General features: G+C 53.9%; 1 protein-coding gene across 3 annotated transcripts in view; it reads right to left on the reverse strand.

The window, feature by feature from the left end:
• Nucleotides 1-488: 488 nt before the first annotated feature.
• SSH1 (slingshot protein phosphatase 1) overlaps nucleotides 489-12,697 on the reverse strand; it is a 65,310-nt gene continuing 53,101 nt past the window's right edge. For all 3 annotated transcript variants that reach the window (XM_058656535.1, XM_058656534.1, XM_058656536.1), the window contains 4 exons: nucleotides 12,128-12,274; nucleotides 10,677-10,877; nucleotides 6,865-7,411; nucleotides 489-2,540 (listed from right to left, as the gene is read on the reverse strand). In XM_058656535.1, the coding sequence (XP_058512518.1) occupies nucleotides 1,335-2,540; nucleotides 6,865-7,411; nucleotides 10,677-10,877; nucleotides 12,128-12,274 (2,101 nt within the window). In that variant the 3' untranslated portion in view covers nucleotides 489-1,334. The remainder of the gene's footprint in view (nucleotides 2,541-6,864; nucleotides 7,412-10,676; nucleotides 10,878-12,127; nucleotides 12,275-12,697) is intronic.

Consider the following 12,697-nt stretch of genomic DNA (forward strand, 5'->3'; position numbering starts at 1 on the left):
GGGATGGGCGGACTTTCTCCATGTGGGGCCCGAGAGGATAATGTCTACGACCAGTCAGGCCACGTACGTGCTGTCACATGATGATGCTCTCCTTTTCCCAACTCCGTCAAGAGTGAGGAAGGCACTCTTAGCCCACAGGGACCGCCCAGTATGGCATGTAGATGCCTCAGTCCTATCTCTGCTTGCAAGGATTCCATTCTCAGTTTAGCTCAAGTCATGTACTCCACCAGAGTATCCCTGGTTTGAGCCCAGGGCTGGAGGCGGCAAGGCCTTGTTGAGCTTCCCATCACCCCATGGTGCTGAGGCTCCACCCATGGAATCCTCTGGACTCTGCATGGCTGCCCTGGGGTGGGGTGGCAGGAGGGGAGCAGGAAGCAGGAACTGGCTGTAGGAAGAGGCCATTGTAAACACACGCAAGGAGCTCCTCATTGCCACCCGACAGGAGGCAAAGGGACCCCAGGGTGGGGGGTGGGGAGTCTCCACCTGGTCAGATAACTTGGAGCAATCCCCCCTCCTGATAAAAACAAGCGCCTCAGCAGCAGAGATGGCCCACCCAGGCTTACGGGGCCTTCCCTCTCAGACGGGGCAGCTGTGGGCACGTCACCGCCAGCACCCACTGAGTGGATCCCACCCACTTCCTGCCACTGACTCAGTGCCAGGCATACACACATCCCTGGGCTAGCACGCTGGTACCAGGACACAGAGAACATGCACAGCATGGGGCTGGTTCCAGCACGGGTGATGTGGTCTGTGGACTTTGCTCAGCAGTGCTGGGTGCACAGGGTTCAGTCTTGACATTCCTGGGGTCCCATATCCAGAAGACAGAAATTCTTTCCTGAAAATACCCTTTGGGACTCAGCATTATTCCCAGGAATGTTCCCACCTGACAGATCAAAAAAAAAAAAACAGACAAAAAAAGCACAGCAAGAACAGAGGTAGGACTCAGGTCGCCATCCCAGAGTTTCAACCCGAGGGCTGGGATGAGCCAGGAACAGGCGCCGCAGGGACGCCACTGCTGCAATGCTGCTTTTGCCACGTTATGATGTAATGTTCTGGAAGTGTGTGCCTATCTGTGCATGCTCTTCTTGAAGACACACGACAAGGAGACTCCGGGAGTCACGTGTACACTCTCTCTTCTTGTGCTATGTGTTAACGACTGGCGTCCCTCCCCCACCTCTGACAAGAGTGGAAAACGGAGGCTGACTGCAGTTGTTTAAGACAAATGAAGGTGCAGGGGGTTGGCCTACACCCTTAGAAGAACTGAGGGAAGGACCCTGGTGGCAGGAGGGTGGGCAGGTAATGGGCCCCGAAGTTCCCAGGCCACACAGGGTGGGTCAGCTCCTGCTTGCCTGGGTGGGACTTGGCGTGTTCTCGGGGATAGGTTTCCCTGATGGTCTGGAGGGGGTGGCCGGGCTCCTTGGTGTGGCCTGAGGCTCGTATAAGGAGGAAGAAAACTCACTCAGCTTGGTGTCCTGAGAGTCGGCGGTGGTAGACACATCGGCCTCGCTGGATAGGTCTTCGGTGGAGAAGTTGAGGCTCCCGAGCTTGGCCAGGGAGTGTGAGCGCTTCAGCGGGGATGAGACGGTGAGGCCGGCCAGCCGGAGCCGCGTCTCGATCTCCTGCGTGCGCTGCTTCACCAGCCCAGGCTTCCCGCGCACGCTGTGGATGCTGTCACTGCTGGAGCTCCGGGTCAGGTTGGAGCTCATGGATGATGAGGTGGGTGTGTAGCAGATGGTCTTCAGGAAGTCCTTTGAGAAACTACTGGTGTGATCCAGGCGGTACAGGAAGGCCGGGGGGCTCCTCGGCCAGGCTGCTTCAGCGGCAACCTGGGCTGAGGCGGTGTCCAACTTCTCAGGGCTCTCCTCGGGGATACTGGCTTCTAGCCTGCTGGCCGGGCTATCCCTGCAGGAAGCCGCCGTGTCTGCCAGTGAGCCCTTGAGCCTCTCGAGCTCTTTGGTGTGCTTGCGGACCAGGCCGGCCTTCTGCAGCTGGATGATGGACTCCTGGTGCTGCATCAGGTAGCTGCTGGCTGCTGGCCTCTCGGCGTCACCGCTGAACAGGAGCCGCAGGTCCTTGGCTGCCTTTGGGTCTTTCCTGGGCGCCGGCTCTTCCTTTGTCCTTTCTGGGCCAGGACATGGGCTCTGATCACAGTGCGAATTCTTCAAGAGGAGGCACAGTTTTGGAAGGACTTTTGAGGTCTCTCTGGAAGGTTCTAGAAGGCTCCCTGGCGACTCTGAGGTGGCCCCAGTGCCATTGCTGTCTGGCCTTCTTGAGCCTGCTCCTGGTGGGACAGGGAGGGTTTCGAAGGCTGGGCCAGAGGCTGGCTTCTCCAGAGCTTTGCACCTGCCAGATGTGTGGGTCATGGGGGAGGAGGTGACGTGAGGCAGGAAGGCGGGCTGGGTGCAAATGGCACCAGTGTGTGGATCTTCACGTGGTTCCCTGAAGGTCTCGGGAGCCCCACTGGTGGGGGGGTACATGCAGTTGGCACAGGACTTATAGGGTGGCTTCACTTTGTTAAGGATCCCAAATATGGCATCGTGCTGCAAGACGACAAGGACATGGTGAGAGGGCGCAGGCCTGGGTTTCAACCTCAACCAGGAGCAGGGGCTGGTGAGGAGGACATGGAATGGGGCAAGTTCTGGAGTGGCAGCACTTGCACATCACTTAGCACGGGCACGGCGACCTCTTGGACGCCTTTATCTGCAAATGACATGGGTCCGGGGCAAGTCAGGACATGGTAGGCCCTTCTGTGGGCAAACCACAGCTTCCCAGGACCTCCTTCCTCCATCCCTGCCTTCCTCTGAAACACAGGCAAGGGGTCTTTCCTTAACATGAAGAATCTTTTTTTTTTTTAAAGTCAGATACACAGAGAGGAGGAGAGGCACAGAGGACAATCTTCCATCTGGTAATTCACTTCCCAAGTGGCCACAAGGGCCGGAGCTGCGCCGATCCCAAGCAAGGAATCCAGAGATTCTTCTGGGTCTCCCACACAGGGTGCAGGGTCCCAAGGCTTTGGACCATCCTTGACTGCTTTTCCAGGCCATGAGCAGGGAGCTGGATGGGAAGCAGGGCTGCCGGGATTAGGACCGGCACCCACATGGGATCCTGGTGCGTGCAAGGTGAGGACTTTAGTCACTAGGCTACTGCGCTGGACCCAGAATCGTTGTGGAATAGCGTGCTGAAGCTGCCACTTGTAACCCTGGCTTTTCAGGTCACAGCGTCGGTTGGCTCCAGACCAAGCTGCTCCACTCCCCACCAGCTGCTTGCTAACATGCCTGGGAAATCCTCTGGCCCCTGTACCCACCTGGAAGATCTGGATGGAGTTCTGGCTCCGGCCTTGGGCCTGTCCAGATGTGGCTGTTGCAGGAATTTGGGGAGTGAAACAAGGGACAGAGAACCCTCTCTTGGCCTCTTCTCTTTGCTCTGCCTTTCAAATAAGTAATTCCTTTAAAAAAAAAAAACACCCACATCTGGGGTGTCTGCAGACTACAAGGGGTCACCCTTCTGTCCAGCCAAAGCACTGCATGGTTCCAGAACCATCATCCAGCTACGGTCAGTGCAGACTTCAACTATGACCTAATACAGATGCCTGTAGGGCTTGACAAAGCGGCCACGTGGGGGTGGATTTTTTTCTTTCTTTTCACTTTATTTTAAAGGCAGAGGGAGAGAGAATGAGAGGGAAAGAGATCTTCTAGCAGCTGGCCCATTCCCCAAAGGCCCACAGCAGCCAGGACTGGCCCAGGGCAAAGCCAGGAGCTAGAACTTCATCCGCATTTTCCACAGGGGTCCAAGCTTTTGGGCTATCTTCTGTGTATTCCCAGGTGCATTAGCTGGGTCAGAAGTGGAGCAGCCGGGACTCCAGCCAGGCACGTGGATGTAGGATGCAGGTGTTTTCCAGGCAGTGGCTTAACTGCCGTGCCAACCCCAGGCACAGGTAGGTTTTATGCCTTTCAGGGTCAACAGGGCTACAGGATGGGAAGAACTCATTCAGTCCACACACCTCCTAGGCATCCTAAGGAGTGCCTGCCTTGGCCATTGGGACTGCAGGTAAGATGCCCTTGGGAGGTGCAGGCTCTGAGTCCCCTGAGCTGGTGCAAACAGCAGGCGTGGGCTAGGCCCAGGGAGGGCAAGGAGCAGCCTGGAGCCGTGCACAGGATGAGCCTGGGCATGTGGGCGGCAGAGTGGCCTTCTAATGTCACGTATTTCTGTCCTCAGCATTCTCCCAGGTTCCTCTATTGTCATGCTGCCAGTTTGCCTGTCAGCCCTGAGACGCTGTGCAGAACCCTTCCAGCGTGCTAGGCAGCCCTGCAGACCACAGCCACCTTTCCAACTGCACCTTCCAACTACAACTCCTGCTGTCCCTGCCCCACAGCAGTGTTCACTCCTGTCCCTTGTACACACCAAGCTCTCTCCACCCTCCAGTGCCTAACATCTGCCTTTCTGTTCTTTCTGGGCCCACCAGGCTGTCCCTGGGCGCCCTGCATGGCTGATCTGCCATCACACCGGGCATTCCTTTGTGACATCCGTGTCTGTCCCCACCACCCCCTGAGACCACACACAAGGTGGTTTGACGCAGTTTCAGCCCTCATCAACCCAACACACTGAGCTTAATTGCTGGCATGCTCTCTCTGGGTCCCGTCTCCTAGGTGACACCATCAGCTGGTTGAGAAGAGCATGCTGTGTCCTCCACTCCACCTCCCAGCCAAGCTGTGACTCCCAGCAAGGCCAATCAGGCCTACCTGAAGTGGCTTTGTCCTGAACCTCAGCTTATACACCCTCCGTCTTTAGCAGTGGGAAGCGTGGGTACTGACTGAAAGGGGATCTTGGCTGGTGAGCTGGTGCAATTAATCTGGCTGCTGACACACTAGCTCTGTACCTAAATGCACCTGTCGCTTTTGCCAGCTCACTGTCAATGGAATGGCTATGTTTTGGGTGAGCACGGTGTGGAAGCTGACACTTTGCTGTACAGAATTCACCAAATGCGACAGCTACAACTGACTGATGGAGCTCAGCACTGCCACCGCTGTGGGAACGCCAGACAGTGATGTGGCAGAATGGCCATCAGTTTCTTTCTTTTTTTAAGACTTATTTATTTTTATTGGAAAGGCAGATTTTACAGAAAGTAGAGACAGAGAGATTTTTCACCCACTGGTTCACTCCCTAAATGGCTACAATGCCTAAAACTGAGCCAATCCAAAGCTGGAAACCAGGAGTTTCTTTGGAGTCACCCATGAGGGTGCACGAGCACAAGAACTTGAGCCATCCTCTGCTGCTTTCCCTGCAGCTTACACAGAGAGCTGGATCTGAAGTGGAGCAGTTGGGATGTGAACTGGTACCCACACGGGGTGCTGGTGCTTGCAGGCAGAGGATTAGCCCACTTCACCATCATGCCAGTCCTGACAATTCATTTCTTAGAGGTGGCAATGGCATGGTAGTTATGCCCCATAGTGAAGCGTTCATGAATAAAGTGAGATAAGGGCATTTCACGAGTTTGCTTGAAACACAACTTGCACTTAAGGAGAGGGACTGATGTTGTGGTGCAGCACATTAAGCCGCTGTTTGTGATGTCAGTGTCCCAGCCATTCTGCTTCCATTCTGCTTCCAATCTAGCTCCCTGCTAATGTAACTGAGTAAGTACTCGGGTCCCTTGCCACGCACGTGGGAGACTCAGATGGAGGTTTTGGCTCCTCACCCTGACCCACCCCAGGTCTGTCTTGGACCTGGCTGTTACGGGCATCTGGGGAGTGAATCACAGATAGAAGATCTATCTCTCTCTCTCTCGCTAAGTTTACTTTGCCTTTCCGGTTAAGGATTCCAGTTTCCTACCAAGGTAGATGCTGGAAGATAGCTGTGATAGCTGCAGTGAGGGCCGCTGCGCCCACGGGGGAGGCCCGAGTTCCCGGCTCCCGGGGCCAGCCGGTGTAGGCATTTGGGCAACAAACCAAGGGATGGAGTACATGTTCTCTCTCTCTGAAAAAAAGTGATTTTTAAAGAAGCCAAGTGTGTTTTAACACAAAAATTTGTGAAATTCATACATATGAGGGGTCCTCAAATAGTTTAGGTAGGGGCCTGGAATGATGGTTCAATGGCTAAACCCTCACCTTGCAAGTGCCAGGATCCATTATGGGTGTTGATTCGTGTCCTGGCTACTCAAGTTCCCATCCAGTTCCCTGCTAGTGGCCTTGGAAGGCAGTAGAGGATGGTCCAAGGCCTTGGGACCCTGCACCCAAGTGGGAGACCTGGAAGAAGCTCCAGGCTTTGGATCAGCTCAGCTCTGGTCATTGCGGCCACTTGGAGAGTGAACCGGCTGATTGAGAATCTCACTGTCTTCTTTTTCTCTGTAAATCTGATCTGCCTTTCCAATAAAAATAACAACAACAAAAAAGCTGAATGTGCTTCAAACAAACAAAAGTTCATGTGGAGTGCATATTAAAAAATGACATGTGACTTTCCAAATATTTTTGCACCAAAATAAACTAATACCCCAGTCTTTCTGGGAGTTTCTTGAAGTATCATGGGGTACAGTGATTTGTTTCAGACGAAGCCACGGCACAGGAAAATGGGCAGGTGGGGATGACATGTGAAACAGCTTGGAGCTGAGTGGTGAGCTCCATACTCCACATCTCACAGAGGGAGCTGCGGGCTGGAGGCCCCAGGCGAGAAGTGAAGGAGGTACCAGGGGCGGCGACCCATGGATCCCTGACCCACCTGACACATGTGGGTAATGCTCCCAGGTGGCTGATGCCATCATCCTCTGAAACGAGCCTGCTGGCCACCAGAAGGCACAGCTGCGAGTCCAGCAAGGTGCAGCCGTGAGGAGAGCTGAGAGGAGTACCCCCAAATGCCTGCCCCCCACCTGCCTACCTCAAAGTCATCCGGGCAGCTCCTCTTGCTGTTGTTGTTGTTTAGGTTTTCTCGGTTGAGCAGCGTTGGGGAGCGCACCCACCTCCCAGTTCTTGGGCCCTCCTCCCTGTCCATCTCGTCCACCTGCGGGCAGGGGCCACTCCGGGCTTTGGGGCTCCCGAATTCGAGTCTCTTCTTCGCGTCTTTCTCAGGGAGCCCAGGACTTGCCGGGAGGGGTCTGTCTGGCCTGTGTGCCTCAGAGGGCTGAGGAGCCTCTTCTGGCAGTGTGTCCCGTTCCAGATCCTCCAGCTGCACCAGGCTGTCTGCCTCCTCATCTGGGGAGTGCAGGAGGGGGTCCGAGAGGCGTCGGAAGCAGCAGGGGGGTGGGGAACCCCCAGGGAGCCTGCTGCTGGGGAAGCCAGGCTGGGTGGCATCGTCCAAGCAGGGCAGCCGGGTTTCATCATCCAGGGACTCCGGTAAGCAGTCACTGGGGGCAGCAGGGTCGTCCACTGGTGGCTGGAGGCTACTTTCTGTCTGAGGACGCCAGAGCTTGTTGTGTCGCTGTTTGCTGGTGGTAGAGAGAGCAAAGGAGGCTGGTCAAGGCACACAGTGCCCATGGGGGTTCCAGAAAGAAGGAGCCAGGGGCAGCCTGACATTGAGTACGAACAAGGGGGTTCAAGTGTGAGCTTCATGACTCAATTCGTTGAAGCCACCTGTTTTCAGAACCCAAGCATGAGAAATGGTACGGGGACCGCACATACCAATGAGGTGCCCGTGAGAGGCCTTATGCGACTTTTTGGCACTCGATGACAACATGGAGGCTCGGCCTGCAAACTGCATTTTTCGTTTTGTGAACTTGGCCTCACAGTAAGGCTTCATCTCCCAGCTGCTCTGTCACAGGCAAAGAGCAATTGGCTTCTGCCTGGACTGCAGGGCAAGGAAGAGGCCCACGGCGGAGGGCATGGAGAGATACACTAACATTCATGGAACTGGGGGTACACAACACACGAGTGAGCAAAGACATCAGAAACACCTGCTTTGGGGGCTGGCACATTGGCTCAACTGGCTAATCCTACACCTCCAAGTGCTGGCATCCCATATGGGAACAGGTTCACATCCCAGTTGCCCCACTTCCCATCCAGCCCTCTGCTTCTATCCTGGGAAAGCAGTGGAGGATGGTCCAATGTCTTGGGTCCCCGCACCTGCATGGGAAATCTGAAGAAGCTGCTGGCTCCTGGGTTTGGGTGCTGCGGCCATTTGGGGAGTGAACAAGCAGGTGACAGATGTGTCTGTCTCCCCTTCTCTCTATAAATCTGCCTTTCCAATAAAAATAAATAAGAGAGAGAGAGAGAGAGAGAGAGAGAGAGAGAGAGAAAGCAAATACTAACTTTGGGCATCAGTAATGGCAGGTCAGCTTTTAAAAGATATTTTCTAATACTGTAGTTTTTAGTAAAGATTTGTTTATTTGAAAGGTAGAGTGACAGAGAAAGGGTAGATAACAAAGAAATTTTCATCTGCTGGTTATTTTCTCAAATGGCTGCAATAACAGAGTTGGGTCAGGCTGAAACCAGGAGTCAGGAACTACATCTGGGTTTCCCATTTGGGTAGCAGGGACCCATTTTCTGCTGCCTCTTAGGAGCATAAGCAGGGAGCTAGTTCAGAAACAAAGCAGCCAGGACTCCAACTAGCACTGCCATGGGATGCCGGAGTTTCCAGGAGCAGTTTAATGTGCAGTACCAGGACACTGGCCCAGAATCACTGCTTTTATGATACAAGGTGGGGAAGGTGTGTTGTCCCTAGACCTCAGAGTGACATCATCACAGGCTGGGAGGGTTGCAGAGGCAGTGAGGCGTGCCCGGGCAGCAAGGGTGGTCCAGGTTTGCTGCTGATCCTCAGGGCTGTGGAAATGCTGTCTGTACCATGTGCACCTTTTGCTGGGCTGCTAAGGTCAGTGCAGTGGTCCTGTGATCCCTTACCCCTGGCCGGGCTGCAAAGGTGTTGCTGGCAAAAGTGACTGACAGGTGCTTGCTGCCCTAACCTTCCACCAGCTCCCAACCTGGAGAGCCTGCTGAGACACTTTGACACTTTCCAGGTGACAGTGAAGAAGTGCAAGGGTGGCTGGAGCGAGGGTACTGCAGCTTTCCCAAACTTGGACAAGAAGCCACCGGATGGAGCTGCTGGCCTCTTTCCAACACGGGCCAGGGATGGAAGGGAGCAGGGAGAGAGTGAGTCCTGAGCAGCTGGCCTCTGTCTGAAGGGTCTGGGGTGCTGGCAGGCCCTCTCTGCCTAGCCTCCTGACTTCCCTTGTGCCAGTGTCTCTGCTGGGAGTACATGACAGAACAAGGCAAGCTCTCAGAGCCAGGTCCTTACCCACACCCTGGGAAAGCAGGAGACCTTGTACTTTGTGGAACCCTTTGGGGTAGGAGTTAGAGATGTAAAAAGCAGCTGGGTGGTGGGGAGGCGGGGTGGTTGGCCAGCATGGTGGCATAGCATGTACAGCTGCCACCTGGGATGCTGGCTGGAGTGCTGGCTGCTCTACTTCCAATCCAGCTTCTTGCTTAGGCTCTGGGAAATGTGGGAGCAGATGGCCCAAGTCCTGAGGCCCCTGCTCCCACATGGGAGACCTAGAAGAAGCTTTTGTGTTTTTGCCTGGCCCAGCCTTGGCTGTTACAGTTATTTGGGGAAGGAACTAGCAGTTGGAAGATCTGTCTCTCTCCCTCTACCTGTAAATTTTGCCTTTCCTATGCAACAAAAGCAGCTGCAGGGTTTGGAGTTTGGACACTGAGCCCAGCACTTAGGACGACCACGTCAAAGTACCTGCTGTTTAATTCCTGTTTCTAGCTTCCCACCTGAGTTTCCTGCTGGAGTGTGGGATGCACACTGGGAAGCAGCGCTGATGGGTTCCTGCCACACTTGGAGTGTGTTGCCAGCTCTGTGCGACCCAGCCTTGGGAAGGGAACCAGCAGACGGTACATCTCTTTTTGTCTTGTAGTAGGAAGCAAGCAAAGAAGGGAGGAAGAAGGAAAGAAAGGGAGCCAGCACTTGTGTCATGTGAGTGGGGTCCCCTGGTGTTTGCCTTTTTGTGACTGACTTCTTTCACTTGGCACAATGTGTCCAAGCTTTACGTGTGCTGTGGCAGGTGTCAGAATCTTCTGATTAACGCTGAGTAATGCTCCAGTGTTCATGCAATTGTAGTGTGCTTACCACTTGCTCACCCATGAATGTGAGTCACTTCTACCTTGTGGTTACTGGGAACAACGCTGCTATGAGTTCTTGCTTCCAGTTTTTTTAAAAAACATTTGAAAATGTATTTATTTTGAGTTTTATTTGAAAGGTAGAGACAAACAGAGAAGGCTCTGCCATCTGTTTCCATTAACAAATGCCCACAGAAGCCAGGAGCCAGGAACTCCATCTGGATCTCCCACGTGGGTGGCAGGAGTCCAGGTCCTGGAATCCTTAACTGCTGCCTCCTAGGGCGTCAGCAGGAAGCTGGAACTGGGATCAGGGCCAGGATGTGAACCCAGGCACACGGTGCTATTTTACATTCAGCTGGATTTTTAACCCGGAAGAAACAAACTAAGACTCAGGGAGGGACTGACATGCCCTCCCTGCCTGCTCACAGGTGCACAGCCTGGCCATCTGCTCTGCAGCCCTGGGCTTGCCTTGTACCAAAGCCTGGGCAGGGGACGTGGTGCCAAGCAGAGACTCATGCCCTGGACAAACAATTAGACACCAGCCCTCCGCATCAGAACAAGAGCCAAAACAGGTCAACCCTGCCCCCACCCATTTGATCGAGGAGCCCCTGTTCTACGTGGGGCTTCTCCGACACCTACCTGGCGTCCAGGATGCCCTCGTACTCGGACAACTGCCTCATGAAGCCAGCGTTGGGTCGCGCGATGCTGCGCTTCTGCTTTACGTAGTTGTACGCTTTCTCCAGAGGCCAGCCGAACTCCTTCATGGCGTAGGCGATGACGGTGGATGCCGAGCGGCTGACGCCCATCTTGCAGTGCACCAGGCACTTGGAGTGGTTTCTCCTGTGGGACCGCGGGCAGAGGAGGAGTCAAAAGCCTTCCATAGGATCACTTCTGCTTGCGCCCAAACCCTCTGTGCACACAGCAGGGTCTGCACGCACTCTGGGGGAATCGCTGCTGTGCAAACCAATTGCACAGAATGAGACATATGTCCTCACCGTGCCCTGGCTAGCAGGAACATGGCAGGAACCTTCCTCAGAGGTCGGTGATCCAGGACCCTGGCCTAGGAAGCCTCTGAGCAGCTAGAGAGATGCTTGCAGCAGCTGCTCAGCTGTGTCAGTAGATGGAGGTGGTGAAGAAACTGCTGTGGCCAACAGGGTCAGCAGGCAAGAATGGCAGCCAGGGGAGGCAGAGGGCCTGCTGCAGGGACTCAGGCATGGCTGATGGGCTGGACACCGGGTGGGGAAGAGGCTTTCTAGACACTGATTTGCTCAAGGAGAGGAGGAAAGGCTGAACTGGTGGGGTAGTACCTGGGCCACCTTTTACATTGTTACATATTGTTTATACATTGTTAGTATTCAGCTCCTAGATCCAATACCCTGGGCCAAACCCCTCCCAGTCTCTGTGCCTTTCTCTGACTGCTTCTCCAAAGGCTGCCAAGGCAACTTCAGGTCTAGTTTCTTGGGGAGAGCACCAGAACTGAGGTTTGGGTAAAGACATACTATAGAGCGCTGACTCAGAGGGGCGCCTCTCCATGAGGCAACACGCTGTAATACAGTGGAGTAGGCTGAACACACCATGGCAGTGGGGAAAGCAGTGAGCACTCAGGGCTGTGGGGCTGAGTGGATGTCTGCCTGGAACAGGGAGGCTGGCAGTAACGTGTAGGCTGAGCACACCATGGCAGTGGGGAGAGCAGTGGGTGCTCAGGGCCGTGGGGCTGAGCAGATGTTTGCCTGGGACAGGGAGGCTGGTGGTAATGTGGGGGACAGGGGACAGAAGACAGCCGCAGTCCTGGGCTCAAGGCCCAGGGATGGGTGGGGCTCTCCTTTCCTCCCCCACTTTGGCTCAATGACTCCCTAGGGGGACAGCTTCTAAGAGCTTTCACTTGTGGTTGGATCTTGCAGAAAACTAAGGTCAAATGTCATGAACAAGGACAAGTGGGAGGGAAAGCACACAGGGCCTCAGGGTGGGGAAGACTGCCGGTGTTTCCTGGAAACCATGGGATGACTGGACACCTAGGCTGACGTCCTGGGCACCTGGGGGTTGCTGTCTGACCAGCACCTGTCCTCGAACCGGCCTAGGCACGTACTCACTTGGCCTTGTTTATGAAGTGATATGCCTCATTCCAGTGGGCTAGCAGGTCCGTGGTCTCTTCGTCGTAGACACGGATGTTATGGTAGGCAAACAGGCCAGGGAAAAAGTTATCTATTTCTCTGGTGACGTTTAAGATGTAGTCAACCCTGCAAAAAGATAAACAACAACAAGGAATCATGTTTGTGCAATCAGAAAGAGGAACTACATATTAAAAAAACAAACTCAAACACCAAAGTAACAAACAAGCAAAAGGAAACTGGCTAGAGCAAAAAAAAAATATGTTAAAGACACGTGAATGAAGGGTGGACATTTGTGGTGGGACTTCTGGTTTTCCTTCAAAGTAATGATTTTTTGGGTAATTTCAAAATGCCCTCCATATGAGACTGTATTATATTTATTCTAAAAAAAAAATCTCGTTACTAAAAAGCCTTTCATTTAAAGTCTTGCTAAGCACTGTTAATTCTGGAGACAAAATGCATATGCTACTTAAATGCATTCTACACTCCCTGAACTTCAAAATATACAATCCCCTAGAGTATGCAAAGCTTTTTTTCATTTTTAAAGTCCCT

This window comes from Ochotona princeps, chromosome 29 (genome assembly GCF_030435755.1).
Source record: "Ochotona princeps isolate mOchPri1 chromosome 29, mOchPri1.hap1, whole genome shotgun sequence".
In the NCBI taxonomy this organism is placed as follows: domain Eukaryota; kingdom Metazoa; phylum Chordata; class Mammalia; order Lagomorpha; family Ochotonidae; genus Ochotona; species Ochotona princeps.